This window comes from Scyliorhinus torazame, chromosome 9 (assembly GCF_047496885.1).
Source record: "Scyliorhinus torazame isolate Kashiwa2021f chromosome 9, sScyTor2.1, whole genome shotgun sequence".
Classification (NCBI taxonomy): Eukaryota; Metazoa; Chordata; class Chondrichthyes; order Carcharhiniformes; family Scyliorhinidae; genus Scyliorhinus; species Scyliorhinus torazame.
Genome location: NC_092715.1, coordinates 218,016,282 through 218,035,922, shown reverse-complemented (window position 1 = coordinate 218,035,922; position 19,641 = coordinate 218,016,282). Strand labels below are relative to the sequence as shown.

General features: G+C 46.3%; 1 protein-coding gene across 5 annotated transcripts in view; it reads right to left on the bottom strand.

Moving 5' to 3' along the window:
- LOC140429747 (ephrin type-A receptor 5-like) overlaps positions 1-19,641 on the bottom strand; it is a 457,733-nt gene that overhangs the window by 31,278 nt on the left and 406,814 nt on the right. For all 5 annotated transcript variants that reach the window (XM_072517111.1, XM_072517112.1, XM_072517108.1 and 2 more), the window contains one exon: positions 42-191. In XM_072517111.1, coding sequence (XP_072373212.1) covers positions 42-191 — 150 coding nt within the window. The remainder of the gene's footprint in view (positions 1-41; positions 192-19,641) is intronic.

Below are 19,641 nucleotides of genomic sequence, written 5' to 3'. Positions count from 1 at the left end.
TCACTGATTGTCTACAAGGTATGATGCTCAGGAGTACTTACATCTTGATTAGTCATTTCCCAGTAAGGTCTCTCTCCGTATGACATCACCTCCCACATGACAATTCCATAACTCCAAACATCACTGGCTGAAGTGAACTTGCGGTAAGCTATCGCCTCTGGAGCTGTCCACCTGATTGGAATCTTCCCTCCCTGTCCAGAAAATAGGAAGAAAATATTGTCAGTGTCTAAAGACATAAGACTCCTTACAAGAGACACAGAAATAAGATGTAGAAACTCTGACTAAATAGAACTGACAGAAGGCTCTGCAGAGCAAAGCCCCTATGCTATGGCTGACTGACTACTAATTGGTTGTCTTGATTTTTCAGACTGATACTGTCTGAAAACCCCCCAAAGTATGAGAATTGACTTGTTGATTAAGCTGATTCAAGAACAGACTTCCACAAGACACATAAAGCACATAAGAAGCATGAAGATATATTTAATCAGTCAAAAAAAACAGCATGTTTATACATTCAACCAACAGTACATGTGAAATGTTATATAAATACCACATCATTTGTATCTTAGGGGAAACCAAGTAATTTGATAACTAAGTCTAGGCTCTTGTTCTTTGTGTTATGATGAGTTGATTGCGCCGTAGACTTAAGAAGAACTCTGCATACTGTGAGAAAATAAACAATTTGGGTGTTCCATGCCAATGTATCAGGTTTGATCACTGACTGGATTTGAACTACACGATCCAGTTTTTGCAGAGAACCTGGTAAAGATGTTAACAGGACACCAAAGATATGGGGCGACATTCTCCGACCCCCCGCCGGGTCGGAGAATCGCCGGGGGCTGGCGTGAATCCCGCCCCCGCCGGTTGCCGAAGTCTCCGGCACCGGAGATTCGGCGGGGGCGGGAATCGCACCGCGCCGGTTGGCGGGCCCCCCCGCTCGATTCTCCGGCCCAGATGGGCCGAAGTCCTGCCGATAAATTGCCTGTCCCGCCGGTGTAAATTAAATCACCTACCTTACCGGCGGGAGAAGGCGGCGTGGGCGGGCTCCGGGGTCCTGGGGGGGCGATCTGACCCCGGGGGGTGCCCCCACGGTGGCCTGGCCCGCGATCGGGGCCCACCGATCCGTGGGCGGGCCTGTGCCATGGGGACACTCTTTCCCTTCCGCCTCCGCCACGGTCTCCACCATGGTGGAGGCGGAAGAGACTCACTCCACTGCGCATGCGCGGGAAACTGTCAGCGGCCGCTGACGCTCCCGCGCATGCGCCGCCCCGAGATGTCATTTCCGCGCCAGCTGGCGGGGCAACAAAGGCCGTTTCCGCCAGCTGGCGGGGCGGAAATTCTTCCGGCGTCGACCTAGCCCCTCAATGTTGGGGCTCGGCCCCCAAAGATGCGGAGCATTCCGCACCTTTGGGGCGACGCGATGCCCGTCTGATTGGCACCGTTTTGGGCGCCAGTCGGCGGACATCGCGCCGTTTCGGGAGAATTTCGCCGATGAGTTTGAAAATCTACTTCTTGCACTGAATTCCTCACATTATGAAGAAAGAATGTGGGGCGAGATTCTCCGACCCCCCGCCGGGTCGGAGAATCGCCGGGGGCTGGCGTGAATCCCGCCCCCGCCGGTTGCCGAATTCGCCGGCACCGGAGATTCGGCGGGGGCGGGAATCGCGCCACGCCGGTTGGCGGGCCCCCCCTCCCGCGATTCTCCGGCCCGGATGGGCCGAAGTCCCGCTGCTAGAATGCCTCTCCCGCCGGCGTGGATTAAACCACCTCTCTTACCGGTGGGACAAGGTGGGCTCCGGGGTCCACCATGGCGGAGGCGGAAGAGACTCCCTCCACTGCACATGCGCGGGGATGCCGTGAGTGGCCGCTAACCCTCCCGCACATGCGCCGCCCGGCAATGACATTTCCGCGCCAGCTGGCGGGGCACCAAAGGCCTTTTCCACCAGCTGGCGGGGCGGAAATCAGTCCGGCGCGGGCCTAGCCCTGCAAGGTTAGGGCTCAGCCCCCCAAGATGCGGAGGATTCCGCACCTTTGGGGCGGCGCGATGCCGGACTGATTTGCGCCGTTTTTGGCGCCGGTCGGCGGACATTGCGCCGATACTGGAGAATTTCGCCCGTTGTGTTAATTAAATCTTCAGATTATCAGAAAGTGCTTCACGTCTGATGCATTAGTAAACCTAATCACTGTTATGTAATCAGTGTGATAGCCTAGACCATAAGGCCATAAGATATAGGAGCAGAATCAGGCCATTCGGCCCATTGAGTCTGCTCTGTCATTCGTTCATGGCTGATATGTTTCTCATCCTCATTCTCCTGCCTTCTCCCCATAATCCATGATCCCCTTATTAATCAAGAAGCTATCTCTCTCTGTCTTAAAGACACTCAATGACTTGGCCTCCACAACCTTTTGCGGCAAAGAGTTCCACAGATTCACCATGCTGTAGCTGAAGAAATTTCTCCTCACCTGAGCTTCAAACGATCATCCTTTCAATCTGAGGCTGTGCCCTTGGGTTCTAGTCCTCCGACTCGTGGAAACATCTTCTCCACATCCACTCTTTGTCGGCTTCTCAGTATTCTGTAATTTTCAATTATCCTTCTCAACTCCATCAAGTACAGGCACAGAGTCCTCAGCTGCTCCTCATCTGAAAGTCCTTCATTCCTGCAATTATTCTTGTGAACCTCTAAGCATATCCTTCCTTAGATACGGGGTCCATAACTGCTCACAATATTCCAAATGGAATAATAGTAATCCTTATAATAATCTTTATGGTCACAAGTAGGCTTACATTAACACTGCAATGAAGTTACAGTGAAAAGCCCCCAGTAATAATAAAATAATGCTGCACACAGCAAAATCCCACCAACCGTAAATTAGATGAACAAACAAAATCTGCTTTTAATGTTGTTGGTTAAGGGAACAATTTTGGCCAATTAGGAAAATGCTCTGATCTTCTTCAAGGGCCGATGAAAGAATTTGCTACTTCCACCAAAAAAAGGGAGGTGAACCTTGACTTAATGTTTCAGTTGACAGGCAACACTTTTGACAATGCAGCACCCCATCTGCACTGCACTCAAGTGTTACTCTAGCTAATGATGTTATGATTTAAGTTATTAGAAAGCTCAGAATTAATTTTCATCAGCAGTGCAACAAATATTAGCACATATAGAACATAGAATTTACAGTGCAGAAGGAGGCCATTGGGCCCATCGAGTCTGCACAGGCTCTTGCAAAGAGCACCCCACCTAAGTCCACACCTTCATCCTATCCCCGTAACCCCACCTAACCTTTTTTTGGACACTAAGGGCAATGTAGCATGGCCAATCCATCTAACCTGCACATCTTCGGACTGTGGGAGGAAACCGGAGCACCCGGAGGAAACCCACGCAGATACGGGGAGAACATGCAGACTCCGCACAGACAGTGACCCAAGGCGGGGATCGAACCTGGGACCCTGGAACTGTGAAGCAACTGCACTACACCATAACCACTGTGCTACCGTGCTGCCCCACGGTAGTCATGTCACTGAGGTACCCATGATATGCTCCTGGATAGGTTCAAAGATTAGGAATCTTCCTAAAGATCCTTATTAAAGTTGGATGCCCAAACGATGATAAACGTGGTGGGAGCACACCCTGAACTCTTGTAATCTGACCTGGGTCCTGGCATAGGACCCACCATCAAGTGGTTCCCATTGGATCACAAGCATAATGGAGTGTTAGGATTAAATTGTCCAAGCATAATTCTAGTAATGCTCTGGGAACCTGGGTTTGAATCCCACCACGGCAGATGGTGAACTTTGAATTCAATAAAAATCTGGAATTAAAAGTCGAATGGTGGCCATGAAACCATTGTCGATTATTATAAGAACCCACCTGGGGGAAGGAAATCTGCCATCCTGACTTGGTCTGGCCTAGATGTACCTCCAGATCCAAAGGTTGATGCTGAAATGCCCTCTTTGAAGCATCGGATTCTGAGGGCTTGTGAGGGAAGATGCTGAAAGTTTCTTTCCCCTTATGGAGAGTCTAGGACCAAAGGGTATAATCACAAAGTAGGGGTTGCCATTTAATAATAATATTATTGTTATTATTAAGATGGAGATGAGGAGGAATTTTTTCTCTCTCAGGATTTTGGATCGGTGGAATCCTTTACCGCAGAGAACTGTTCAAGGATGAGATAGACCGATTTTTAGTAAGTAAGGGAATTAAGGGTTATGGGGATAAGGCAGAAAAGTGGAGTTGAAGATTATCACATCCCATGAATGCATTTAAAAGAAATACATATCTTGCTCTATTCTTGTGGAAAATCCTGGAAAGAACGTTGATCCAGGCATAATGGGACTCTGCCTTTTTGATTGCGGAATCAGAAAATAGTGCTGATACAATCACATGGAAAAAACGCTTTACAGTTTTTAAATCTAAGTAAAATGTATATTCACAACCTCATTACATTTTTAACCTTGAGAGAAAGTTTAAAAAAAAAACTTTTCCTTCTGCTATGAAGTAGTGCCAAATAGTATAATTCCTATCTCTGCAGTTGACGCAGTTTCAGTGAGAATTGCTCATCGGGGAAGGAGTCAATGTGAATTGGATTTGCATTTGCATTCTGCCATTGCCGTAATGATGTTCCACAATCTCCCTTTGTTAAGCCCACTAACTTCCGGTGCAACCAGGTCAAACTTTTCACTTTTACTGTACAGCTGAGGGAAGTTTCTCACAGTCTTAAAGAAAGAAATTGGTTCATTTGTTCCCCGATTACTTTGCAGGTATGGAGTCCTTTAATCAGCAAAAAGCATGGATAAATAGAATCATAGAATCTACAGTGCAGAAGGAGGCCATTCAGCCCATCGGGTTTGCACCGGCCATTGGAAAGAGCACCCTATTTACGCTCATGCCTCCACCCTATCTCCATAACCCAGTAACCCCATCTGACCTTTTTGATACTAAGGGGCAATTTAGCATGTCCAATCCACCTAACCAGCACATTTGTGGACTGTGGGAGGAGACCGGAATACCTGGAGGAAACCCACGTAGACACGGGGAGAAAGTACAAACTCCACACAGTCACCCAAGGCCAGAATTTGTAGCCATATAAAATGGCCACCTGCAAAGGACCATGGGAATTGTGGTCAATTTGGGACACAGACAATGCGCAAAGAAATCAGACTTGGCTGAAACTTATATACATTAAGAGTTGATCACCATTTCCCCCAGGACAATAGAATTTAAATCAAGGAATTACAACAGTAGCAGACTAACCGGCGCTATCCCCCCCTTATTTGGAAAGGCCTACGTGCCTGGGACAATGAGAGCTAGGACCCGCCCAGCTATCGAGGTATCCACGCCGTAATTGGCTGAGATCGATGAGGGTGATCGAGAACCCTATCGATCCATTGGACCTGGAGTAAGGACCGCCCAAAAGGGCGCGAAAGAGGCAAAGAATGAAAAGCCCTGCACACTAGAAATCTGTCTCTTTTGGGGACAGTATATGTAACAGCAACATCTTGTATTCATACAGCACCTTTAATGTAGTTCAGACCGGCCTGTGTGCGACCAATTGCAGCAGAACAACCAAGTTCAAGGATCCTTGACCATTCCTGAAGGACGAGCCCAGCTGAGACGAACCCAACCACTTCCAAACCGACCACGTGGATCCGGATAAAGGCCTTGGGCGGGATTCTCCCGTATCCGGCGGGCGGGCCGTACCGGCACCAAAGAGTGGCGTGAAACCCAACGAGGACTCCGCAGGCCGCCCGCAGAGCCAGGTCCCGCCGGTAAGAACCTTATGTAATTTACGCCGGCGGCACTGGCCAAAAACGGGCGGCCGCTCGGCCCATCGTGGAGTGGAGAATTGCCGGGGGGGGGGCCACTGCCAACGGCCCTCAACCGGCACGATTCCCACCCCCGCCAAAAAACCGCCGCCGGAGAATTCGGCAGCTGGCGTCGGGGCAGGAATCATGCCGCCCCCCAGCGATTCTCCGGCCGGGCGGGGGTTGGAAAATCCATCCCTTATCTCGCACAGTGCCGGTCACTCGAAGTTAAGTAAAGATCATCTTAGTCGTTAGGTATAGTTTAGTACAGAGCCGCATGTGTTACTGCATAGAGATACAAGTCTTGTGCTTTTAATAACCTGTGTTTTTGAGTTAACATATTGCTTGTGTGGTCATTTGGTCAATATAAGGAACAGCTTGTGGTTCACCCCCAAAGTAAAGACGACAACAAATTGAACCCGGGACTTTGGAGTCGTGAGGCAGCAGTGCCATCCATTGTGCCATCGTGCCACCTAAATAGTCTACTAACACTTTCTGCTGACATATTACACCCTCTTTATCCAATATGAATAAAGTGTTATAATTACTGACAGAAGAGTGTGCAGTCCAGTGTTATTTCCCCTGCTCTCTCTCCATTGTTATGCTGCATTTAGTATTTAACCTGTTGTGAAGAAGGTAGAGAGTGCCTCACATGCCTACATATCTGTTTATTTTGTCCCTCTCATACAACATGAGGCTGTTTAGCACAGGGCTAAAGTGCTGGCTTTGAAAGCAGACCAAGGCAGGCCAGAAGCACGGTTCAATTCCCGTAACAGCCTCCCCAAACAGGCGCTGGAATGTGGCGACTAGGGGCTTTTCACAGTAACTTCATTTGTAGCCTACTTGTGACAATAAGCGATTTTCATTCCACATGACAGTCTTCTGTTGACTATCTGTGATAAATCTCATTTGAACAATCAGTTCGCTGATAAAATATTTAATGCACATGAGAACTGTATCCACCATTAAAATGGGGCAACTTTACAAGATTTTACAGAGAGGGAGAAAATAATCTTTGTTTATTCTTTCTTGTGATCATTTATCTCAAGGGAGGAATTAGTTGCAGCACTTATTTTGTGAACACTTCCTCCCTGATAACCCACTGGAATTCTGGAGCACCAGCATGAAAGCTGGCCAAAAGTCCATTTAAATCAGCACTATTTATTCAGCACTGCCAAATGGATTAACTCCAAAAAATTGCCTGAAGCAAGACAATGTGAAACATGGTGCACCGGGACCCCTGCTGAATTCATCCCTTAAACCAGGATATTGTACATGTAGTGCTCTGCAGCAGAGGTAACAGAGCAACAGAAATACAATTGGGACTTGTGGCGCCCTAAAGAGGATTATGCTCATCAGCTTTTCGAGCTCCTCCTTAAATAAGTTCCTTTCTCTGCCATGTATTGAATCACATTTCTGTAAAGTGCCTTGGAACTACGTTAAAGGCGCTGTATGAATACAAGTTGTTGCTGTTACATATACTGTCCCCAAATAAGCTCTGCAAACCTAGCACTTCAGTCTTAGCCAAATTCCATTGGCTACCCCAAATGACCGGGCATTGTTTTTCCAAAACTCGATCTTGTTTTCAAAGCACTCAGTCGCCTAGCTCCACCTGCAATCTTTGGGTTCTCATTAAATTTAACTCAGAACAGTAACCTAACTTAATTTGTTTAATTGTAGGTTGTCGGTTTGAGTTGTTTGGTGGGACACAACTTGAGTATTGCAGAAAAAGAGGCATTCTGTCAAAGCTTTTGGGCCTACACTCATCAGAACACTCAAAAACATAAGCTGATGAGGGCAAGCCAAAAAGTTTCAACCATGCCAGCATGCAAGCCACGTGTCCCAACGACTGCAGATCGTATTATTAAGCAGCATGCTCCTCCCGCTATCGAAATGAGCATATTACAGGCCATACCCAAGACCATACCCACCAAAAACCTAGGAACTAGGCTCCCCGCTCCGCAACTGGATCCTCAATTTTCTGACCAACAGACCACAATCAGTAAGAATGAACAAAAACACATCCTCCACAATAGTCGTCAAAAGCGGGGCCCCGAAAGCCTGCGTACGTAGCCCCCTACTCTATTCCCTGTACACACACGACTGCGTGGCAAAATTTGGTTCCAACTCCATCTACAAGTTTGCTGAAAATATGACCGTAGTGGGCTGGATCTCGAATAACGACGAGTCAGAATACAGGCGGGAGAGAGAGAACCTAGTGGAGTGGTGCAGCGACAACAATCTCTCCCTCGATGCCAGCAAAACTAAAGAGCTGGTAATTGACTTCAGGAAGCAAAGTACTGTACACACCCCTGTCAGCATCAACGGGGCCGAGGTGGAGATGGTTAGCAGTTTCAAATTCCTAGGGATGCACATCTCCAAAAATCTGTCCTGGTCCACCCACGTCGACGCTACCACCAAGAAAGGACAGCAGCGCCTATACTTCCTCAGGAAACGAAAGAAATTTGGCATGTCCACATTAACCTTTACCAACTTTTACAGATGCACCATAGAAAGCATCCTATCTGGCTGCATCACAGCTTGGTATGCTCGTGAACACCACCCAGTCCATCACACGAACCTGCCTCCCATCCATTGACTCTATCTACACCTCCCGCTGCCTGGGGAAAGCGGGCAGCATAATCAAAGACCCCTCCCACCCGGCTTACTCACTCTTCCAACTTCTTCCATCGGGCAGGAGATACAGAAGTCTGAGAACAGGCACGAACAGCCTCAAAAACAGTTTCTTCCCTACTGTCACCAGACTCCTAAATGACCGTCTTATGGACTGACCTCATTAACACTACACCCTGTATGCTTCATCCGATGCCGGTGCTTATGTAGTTACATTGTATACTTTGTGTTGCACTACTATGTATTTTATTTTCTTCCCTTTTCTTCCCATGTACTTAATGATCTGTTGAGCTGCTTGCAGGAAAATACTTTTCACTGCACCTCGGACACGTGACAATAAACAAATCAAATCCAACCCAACCAACCCATTCTTGAAAAGCTCAAAACATTGGGCGAAATTCGCCCCCAACGGCGGGATGTCCGCCGACGGGCGCCAAAAACGGCGCCAATCAGACGGGCATTGCGCCGGCCCAAAGGTGCGGAATGCTCCGCATCTTTGGGGGCCGAGCCCCAACATTGAGGGGCTAGGCCGGCGCCGGAGGGATTTCCGCCCGCCAGCTGGTGGAAATGGCGTTTGTTGCCCCGCCAGCTGGCGGAAATGGCGTTTGGTGCCCCGCCAGCTGGTGCGGAAATGCGGCGCATGCGCGGGAGCGTCAGCGGCCGCTGAAATTTTCCCGCGCATGTGCAGTGGGGAGAGTCACTTCCGCCTCCGCCATGGTGGAGGCCGTGGCGGAGGCGGAAGGGAAAGAGTGCCCCCACGGCACAGGCCTGCCCGCGGATCGGTGGGCCCCGATCGCGGGCCAGGCCACCGTGGGGGCACCCCCCCGGGGTCAGATCGCCCCGCGCCCCTCCCAGGACCTCGGAGCCCGCCCAAGCCGCCTGGTCCCATCGGTAAATACCAGCTTTGATTTACGCCGGCGGGACAAGCAATTTCTGGGCGGGACTTCGGCCCATCCAATTGAGCAGGGGGTCCCGCCAACCGGCGCGGCCCGATTCCCGCCTCTGCCCAATCTCCGGTACCGGAGACTTCGGTGGGGGCGGGATTCACGGCGGCCAACGGGGGGTCGGAGAATGACGCCCATGGTGTCCAATGTTAGATGTGATTCTGCGATTAGACAATATTTGCTAAATAATCCTCAATATGCTCAGAATTACACTGACAATCAATTTATGAATGTCAGTCAGGCTGGCAGCATGGTGTACTTGCATGTAGTGGAAGCTACATATATTAATAAACAAGGCCCTGTGCTTTGCCATCAGGAAGAACATGTACACATATTGTGCCTGTTTCAGTTAAACAAAACAAGTGGCTGCCATTTGCTGATTCATTCCTCAGGGTAATGCCTTGACCAATCAGGATCAAGCTGCCTGGTTTAAATTTCAAGCAATGCTTGGCTGTTATCTGTCACTCGCCGTCAACTGGTGCATTCTCCATGGTACTGTCTCCACCAAACAGAGTCCATTTGCCGAACAATCCTTTCTCATACAGTATAAACTATTGTTTTCCCCTTATACTGGTATTCTTGCAAAGTGTCCTGATGAGCGCAAGATGAAAAGCTTTGACATGTCCCTTGTTTCAGCAATTATCCGTTGAACAACAGAAGGAGAGACCAAAGCAATCTTTCTCCCTCTGACCAGTAACTGCTATTCAAACGGCTTTAATCAGAAGCAAAGGTTAGGGGTAGATTTTAAGGTTGGGGGTGTCGCAAAAATGGGTCCGGGGGGGGGGGGGGCTCGATTTGTTTGGTGCTCCTGACGCATTCCTGACACTGTTAGCTTAACTCACCACAAAATATACACAGCGACCCATTGCTCCCAGACGAGTCTTACTTTAGGTTCAGAAGCTATGTCATTTCAACTTAAGGAATTGGGAGGCCTGCAAGACCAAATCCGGTGACAGTCCGCTGAATGTTCAGGAGAGACCAGGATTAGTCTCTTTATTGAGAATCCCCAGTGTTTTCGGAGGAGTAGAAATTATCTGCTTCCTAACATCACGCCCTTAATATTGATGGTTAAAAATAGGAGGCAGTAGACAAGGGGGAACTACTAGATGGTGAATATGATACTAGATTCAGCAAAGCTATTGGGTGTGGGGGTGTTAAAACAGACACAGGTAACTGGAAAACCTATTAATATCAATATGAAGTAATACAATAATTATTCCCAGTGGAAAAGCGCATGTCATGTGATCAACACTTGATGATGATAATTTGGAGGTTCTGATGCAGGAGGTACATCAAAGGAGGATAGGCTTATCTGGGCTGAAGAGGCAGCTGGAATTGGCTGGAACAAATTTGAAAAAGGATTTCTACAATAATAAGGTGGTAAGCAGTACCCAACATAGATTCAGAAGGGAAAGATCATGCCAGGCTAACCATCTCGACATCAAGGAGGAAGTAACTTTTGGAATAAACTTGGAAGCCTTCCAACATACTAATATCTAAATATCCATTCACCATTTGGCAAATTCCCTCATGCTGTCAGTCAAACTCGAGTCTTGACTCAAGAGTTAGAATAGATGGGAATAGATCAGAATCTGGAGGTTTGATAAGGTCCCTCATGGCAGGCTGGTGCAAAAGATTAAATCACATGGGGTCAGGGGTGAAATAACTGGATGGATTCAGAACAGAAGACAGAGGGTAGCAGTGGAAGGGTGTTTTTCCGAATGGAGGTCTGTAACTATTGGCGTTCCGCAGGGATCAGTTCTGAAACCTCTGCTTTTTGTAATATATATAAATAGCTTGAAAGAAAATGTAGTGATTCTGATTAGCACGTTTGCGGATGATATTAAGATTGCAGAAGTTGCGGATAGTGATGAAGATTGTCAGAGAATACAACAGGATATAGATCGGCTGCAAAAGTGGGCAGAGAAATGGCAGATGGAATTTAACCCGGACAAATGAGAGGTGGTGCATTTTGGTAGATCCAATTCAGGTGGGAGCTATAAAATAAATGGCAGAACCATCAGGACAATCGAGACACAGAGAGATCTGGGTGTGCAGGTCCACAGATCCTTAAAAGTGGCAGCACAGGTGGAAATTGTGGTAAAGAAAGCATGTGGCATGCTTGCCTTCATAGGCCGGGATATCGAGTATAAAAGCTCGAAAATTATGTTACAATTATATAGAACGTTGGTTGGGCCACATTTCGAATAATGTGTCCAATTCTGGTCACTGCATGCCAGAAGGACGTGGAGGCTTTGGAGAGAGTACAGAAAAGGTTTACCAGGATGTTGCCTGGTATGGAGGGTATTAGCTATGAGGAGAGATTGAATAAACTGGGATTGTTCTCCCGAGAGAGACCGAGGCTGAGGGGCAACCTGATAGAAGTTTAGGAAATGATTAGGGTTATAGATGGGGTGAACAGATGGAGGCTTTTTCCCAGGGCGGGAATGACAATTACAAGGCGGCACAAGTTCAAGGTGAGGGTGGTGGTGGAAAGGTTCAGTGGAGATTTGCGGGGGAAGTTATTTTTACACTGAGGGTGGTGGTGGCCTGGAATGCACTGCCAAGTGTGGTGGTTGAGGCAGATACGTTTGCGACCTTTAAGACTTATCTGTATAGGCACGTGAACAGACGGGGTATAGAAGGATACAGGCGGTTGGTCTAGATAGGACACGTGAACGGCGCAGACTTCGAGGGCCGAGGGGCCTGTTCCTGTGCTGTATTGTTCTTTGGTCTTGTTCTTTGTTCTTGGAGCATGGGGATAGGGGTTGCACTGAGTGGAGTGTGCCAGGGATCAATGTTGGGGCCACTTCTCACTTGCCTCAACAATGTGAGTTCAAAATCTTTTTCAAGTGGCAAAGTCTTTTTTCTAACTGGGAGCAGAATGGAAAGGGACACCTTGCAAAGTACAATGAGTTGGACAAAATAAACACCTAGCCATATCAATGGCATGGTAGCACAGTGGTTAGCACTGTTGCTTCACAGCGTCAGGGTCCCAGGTTCGATTTCCAGCTTGGGTCAATGTCTGGGCGGAGCCTGCACACTCTCCCTTTGTCTGCGTGGGTTTCCTCCGGGTGCTCCGGTTTCCTCCCACTAGTCCCAAAAGACGTGCTGTTAGGTAATTTGGGCATTCTGAATTCTCCCTCTGTGTATCCGAACAAGCGCCAGAACGTGGCGACTAGGGGCTCTTCACAGTAACTTCATTGCAGTGTTAATGTAAGCCTACTTGTGACACTAAAGATTATTATTTTTATTATTATTATTATGGCAGATGAAATCTAATGTGTCAAGTGCAAGAGACTGTGTGACGGAAGCAAAAGATGATCAACACATACTTCATGAAATGTCCTAACCTAGCTAAGGTTCATATTGAGAGAACGAGCAGTCTGTTCAACCCAGGTAAGCTCACCTTCTTGTGACGGGACCTCTCAGGCTCTGAGCATCAAGAGAAGCAATGTTGCTCATATTTCACAGGTTTTAATGTTGCAAACCATATAACTGGTCCCTTACTACAAAGCAGGTGATGTCTCACGTTCGAAGTTCCTGCCCTTGTCTTATCTCCTGTGCAATGTCAGCAAAACCAGCATTTATATAGCGCCTTTAACATTGTAAATCATTCCCAGATACTTCACAGCAGCATTGTCAAGCAAATTTTGATCCCAAGCCAGATAAAGAGAAATTAGGACAGATGTCCAAAAACTTGGTCCAAAGAGGTTGGTTATTTGGAGCGACGTAAAGGAGGAGAGAAAGGTTTAACGTAGGAATTACGGAGTTTAACACCATGGCAGCTGAAAGCATGGTCACTGATGATGGAGTGATTAAAATCCTATATGCTTAAGAGGCCAGCATTGGAGGAATGAAATGAAATGAAAATCGCTTATTGTCACAAGTAGGCTACAAATGAAGTTATGTGAAAAGCCCCTAGTCGCCACATTCCGGCGCCTGGTCGGGGAGGCTGGTCCGGGAATTGGACCGTGCTGCTGGCCTGCCTTGGTCTGCTTTAAAAGCCAGCGATTTAGCTAAATATCTTGAAGGGTTGCAAAGCTGCAGGAGGTGTTATGCAGATAGAAGTAGGCAGACTTGGTGAGTGAAGGCTCCACTCTAGGTGCCAGCCTAGATTCCTGCTGCTCTGCTGAGTTTCAGTCAGATTTAGTCTCTTTTTTCTGCCCTCAGCATGGCAGGCTGCAGCTCTGCAATGCAGCTGCTTCACGCAGTTCCAAGCTGCTTGGTTAACAGTGCTACACGCAATATGCCAACAAATGAACAAGAATTTCGATTAGAAAATTTGGCAAAGTCGCTTCTATGAGCTGCTGTCACTGGTGACTTGTCACCATGAGCCAGCCTCACTCAATTTTTGGAAAATGAGTGATTAAGTTTTGGAACAGCTGGGGGATTTTTTTGCTTCATGCTGCTGGCAATAGGTATGATATATGGATACAATTCTTCTTCATAAATAAATCTGAGTCAATAAGGTTGATTTCCATTGAGTTTCCCTGGTGTTAACAGAATAGTAACTGCCTCAAAATCGGGCTTTTTGGGAAGGGATCGAGTGCTGGGGTGTCCAAAACATCATCTTGTTAAAGGGCTCGATTGTTGGAAAGGGTCAGTGCCCTGTACCTTGCGTCCTGCTCATTTTGACTGAATGATAGAACATAGAATTGTGACAGTGCAGCAAAGGCCATTTGCAACGACTATCCGAAAGAGCACTCAGGCACACCCCCCCATCCTACCCCCACCCAATCTTTGGACACTAAGGGTCAATTTAGCCTGGTGAATCCACCTAACCTGCACATCCAAACAGGTGATGGAACGGAAGAGGCCCTAAAGTCATGAATTTATTACTGATTGAGTTTGACGAGACATTCTAAATTCAAGGGGGAAAGTCTGATTATTAAATCTAACAATTGTCCAATGCAGACAAAAAGAAATCCTTTGGGGTGACATTATGATGTCTTTCAACCCAAAGGGCATTTATGCAGTTGTATCAATTTTCAACGCATTGTGATTGCTGATTTCATTTGTGCCTTTGGTCAATGTAAATACAAACGTTTCTTGAATATTGAACTTCCTCCAAGAAACTAATTTGGATTAATTTGGATGAAGGTTTCGACAAAGGTAGTTATTTACAAAAGTTGTTGGTTTGCTTTATTAATCTATCAGTGCCATATGGGTCTAGAAAAATCATCAACTTGCACCGTTCACTGAAATCTAAAGGGAAGCCTGCAGTCCCTTTTAACAGGAAAGAACGAATCTAGGAATGAGGAATGGTTTTAATCCTTTCAGTTGATTTTGTTAAAATGGAGATCACTCAATCAGCCACATGAACGGGTCCACTGTGACATTGACTCACTTCATTACTTTATACTTGGCAAAACGCAGCTCCAACAGACTCTAAAGTAATGTTGATGCTTCAATAAAGCGGATGGGTGGAGATGTGTGCTGGCCCAACGTTGCTCCTTGGAATTTTTGAAAGAAACAAGAAGCGATGTTGAATGTTTCTGGCAGAGATTGTGGAGGCAGTGAGTGCGGCATCCATAGGGACTGCGGTGACTTTGGTGGTTGGGCTTCACTTTAGTCACACAAATGAGTGTTCACCATCTGGGGAGTCAGGAAATCCAGAGCAGACACTCAAAAGGCAGCTTGGTGCCCAAAATGGTCAGTGCACTTTTGAAAGGTGGTCAGCAGACAGTGGGTGAGGGAGGCAGTGGGCAGCATGACATTGAGCAGAGCATTCTCATTTCTAGTACAATTATGGAGATGCTCAGGAACACCGTGATTAGGAAACAGGTAATTTTTCTTTCAAGTGGGCCACAGGTACCCCAACAAATTACAAGCAACATTGGGGAGAAGTGGCTAGACATGTTGGTGCCAGAAGAATAGCTCATAGGATCATAGAATGGTTACGGCACAGAAGGAGGCCATTCCGCCGATCCTGGTCCTCTGAAGGAGCAATTCAAATAGTGACACTCTCCTGCCTTTTTCCTGTAGCACTACAAGGTTTTCCTTTTCAGATCGACTTTCCTTTTGAAAGTTTCAATTTCACCTGCCTCCACCACAATCTCAGGCAGTGCATTCCAGATGCTAACCACTCACTGCATGAAAAAGATTTTCTTCATGTCGTCTTTGCCAACTGCCTTAAATCTGGCTCTCCAGTTTTCAATCCTTCCAACAATGGGAACATTTTCTCCTTAACTACTCTGTCCAGCCACCTCACAGTTTTGGATACCTCTATCAAATTTAGGACATGACTGCAACGTCGGAAAACATTTAATGAGACAATAAAGTAAACCTTTGAGTAGTTATTAAGGTAAAAGATTCCACTTACCTTTCTTCCTCTCCACACCATACTTTAGACTTAGCACATGCAATTCTTCAAGGACCTCTCCTCTAATCACAATGAGACACTTCCTGCTTCTTTCTTTAATGTGTTCAAAATCCTCAACTACCATCACATTTAACTTGCCCATTTTGTTCAGCTTTCCTGCTTTACTAATTCAAATATTTGCAAAACCCTTTAACAGGGCAGACTTTAACCCACCACAATCCTGATTGTAGAAGAAGCTGACACAGAATCAAAGGGCAATCTCAAGAACAGGAGGAGGTCCCATTCTGTTACAAACTCTGGCATCAATGGAGGCATTTGTCATCAATTTTGTTGACAGACGGAGACACACATTGGAGATGGCGAGATTATTTAGTTATTCCCTGGCTTTTCTGTTTCCACTTAAGTCTCTAGTTCACAAACACAGCATGGCAACCTGGTGCTTCATTAGATTGCCATTTATCAACTCAATGCTTATGCTCCCAAGCACGTACCATCACTCACTCTTACCTTTCGAAGCATCGTAAGAGGTCTTACAACACCAGGTTAAAGTCCAATAGGTTTGTTTAGAATCACTAGCTTTCGGAGCACAGCTCCTTCATTATTCACTTGATGAAGGAGCTGCGTTCTGAAAGCTAGTGATTCAAAAAAAACCTGTTGGACTTTAACCTGGTGTTGTAAGACTTCTTACTGTGCCCACCCCAGCCCAACGCCGGCATCTCCACACCATGGTTACATAGAACATAGAACGATAAAGCGCAGTACAGGCCCTTCGGCCCACGATGTTGCACCGAAACAAAAGCCATCTAACCTACACTATGCCATTATCATCCATATGCTTATCCAATAAACTTTTAAATGCCCTCAATGTTGGCGAGTTCACTACTGTTGCAGGTAGGGCATTCCACGGCCTCACTACTCTTTGCATAAAGAACCTACCTCTGACCTCTGTCCTATATCTATTACCCCTCAGTTTAAAGCTATGTCTCCTCGTGCCAACCATTTCCATCCGCGGGAGAAGACTCTCACTGTCCACCCTATCTAACCCCCTGATCATTTTGTATGCCTCTATTAAGTCTCCTCTTAACCTTCTTCTCTCTAACGAAAACAACCTCAAGTCCATCAGCCTTTCCTCATAAGATTTTCCCTCCATACCAGGCAACATCCTGGTAAATCTCCTCTGCACCCGCTCCAAAGCCTCCACGTCCTTCCTATAATGCGGTGACCAGAACTGTACGCAATACTCCAAATGCGGCCGTACCAGAGTTTTGTACAGCTGCAACATGACCTCCTGACTCCGGAACTCAATCCCTCTACCAATAAAGGCCAACACTCCATAGGCCTTCTTCACAACCCTATCAACCTGGGTGGCAACTTGCAGGGATCTATGTACATGGACACCTAGATCCCTCTGCTCATCCACACTTCCAAGAACTTTACCATTAGCCAGATATTCCGCATTCCTGTTAATCCTTCCAAAGTGAATCACCTCACACTTCTCTACATTAAACTCCATTTGCCACCTCTCAGCCCAGCTCTGCAGCTTATCTATATCCCTCTGTAACCTGCTACATCCTTCCACACTGTCGACAACACCACCGACTTTAGTGTCGTCTGCAAATTTACTCACCCACCCTTCTGCGCCTTCCTCTAGGTCATTGTTAAAAATGACAAACAGCAACGGCCCCAGAACAGATCCTTGTGGTACTCCACTTGTAACTGAACTCCATTCTGAACATTTCCCATCAACCACCACCCTCTGTCTTCTTTCAGCTAGCCAATTTCTGATCCACATCTCTAAATCACCCTCAATCCCCAGCCTCCGTATTTTCTGCAATAGCCTACCGTGGGGAACCTTATAAAACGCTTTGCTGAAATCCATATACACCACATCAACTGCTCTACCCTCGTCTACCTGTTCAGTCCAGTTTCCAAGCATCAACATAGGAATAAACATGCTTCTGTGCTAATAGCCTGTGTGTTACAATGGCTTGTGAGGTGATTCACAGAGCTCAAAACAGGTGTAACCCTGGAAATACCTATTTAGAGAGCGGTTTTGGGGCTTTGTTTGGTTGACATGGCCAGAGTGATAAGCTTTGGGGAACCAGTCTTTAGGAACAAATTGGTGTATAATCAATTGTTGATGTATTAGATTGTCCACCAGGGAGCTACTGCAACATATTGGAAAGTGTGCAGGAGTCCATTGCCAACATGTGTGGCACACACACTCTGCCATCAATCTTGGGAGTATGCAACCATCTCAATAGACATTAAAACTGGAATACTTGTGGGTATCTGTGGCACTAGTTGGTGCATATTTAAAGGATGTTCAAACTGGGACCATACAGGTTTTTGACTCCAGAATCTCAGAATGGCTCAGAGCTATGATTGGATCACAAATATTCTACAGCCTGCTCCCTGTTGACCCCGAGCATTGAGCGTCAGGCTGACAGTAGAGGTAGTTGTGCAATGAATAGAATGCGTTGCCTTTCTCTCAAGGAAAAATTCCTTTGTCAGCCAAATAACCAATGCTTAACTTGGCACCAAAGAAAGCCAGTTGTGCTGGTCTCCCAACAGCCATCAAGTTACTGTAGCTAGGTTCTCCCAGGCCCAAGACCGTTTACCACAAACATCTCAAGAACCCCTAACACTGTCACTTGAGCCTTCCACTGCTCTCACTGACGCCATTGTATTTGCGAGGCAATAGCCAGAAATTGTCCTATGTTAAGAAAAGTCATCCCTTGAGATTATGAAGAACTACAGGCATTTGAATTATCTCTGTAAATTATCAGCAAAACCACTCCTGATAACATTAATTGACTCCATATTTATATACATTTATGAAGCCCTTTTGTTCAGCAGTATACTATTCCATTTTTGGGCGACTGGCATTTTAATTCAAATAAGATTATTTTGGGATGTTCATTTTAATAAAGATTCCTGATGATAGGTAAATCCCTGGTTAATTGAGAAAATAAATGAGAGATATTGTCACATCCACTTGTGATATTTGTGTTGGAGCAGCAAAGCTTTAAAAGGTCCAAAAACTTTAAAGGTTTGAGAGAGCATAGAGTGCTGCCATGTAGAGTGGTGTAATCCCAGGCTGAATGCGTGCAGAATGAAAATGTTGCTTGGTTACATTCACACATGAACAAATGTCAGCTCATGCGGAATTACACTTTTACAGGCGATAAGGATAGACATAAAATCCAGAACAAATTCTGAGCCTGCAAAGGTTTAATTGTGGCTTGGTTTGATTGAACAAAGTACATTGTTATTGTGATAATGTCAGCTCGCCTCTGTAGAGAAGACAGTGACTGGACCAAATGTGCATACATATTTGTACCCTGTCAATGCTGGCAAGATCTATAGTTCGGTGGTTTGTTGCCACAATCTTTAAGTAAAATTCTTGATGGACTAGAATGCTGATCTATAAATAAGGCCTCAAGGGCAGGTTAGGTATGTGCTTTTATGTTCCTGCCAGGTGATAAACATTAACGTGAGCTCATCCAAAACTCAGCTGTTTGTATCCAAACTCACACCAAATCCTGCTCATGCATGACACCTGTCCTCATGCACCTGGCCTGACAACATTTCAGTTTAAAATTCTCATCCTTAGATTCGAATACTAGCGTGGCTTTGACACTCTCCAACTCTGAAACCTTCTCAAGCCCTACAATCCTACAAGATCTTTATGATTCTCCAAACCTGGCCTCTTATGCATTCCCCATTTTAATCGCTCCACCATGGCTCGCGATGTCGTGAACTGCCGAAGCACAATACTATGGAATTTTGTCCATAAATCTCTCTACTCTCTACTGGCTCCTTCTCCATTAAGTCATTCCTTAAAATCTCTTCCATTAACCAAGCTTTTTGTCACCTGGCCTAATATCTATTTATGCGGATCATTGTCAAATTTCTGTTTGATAATATTC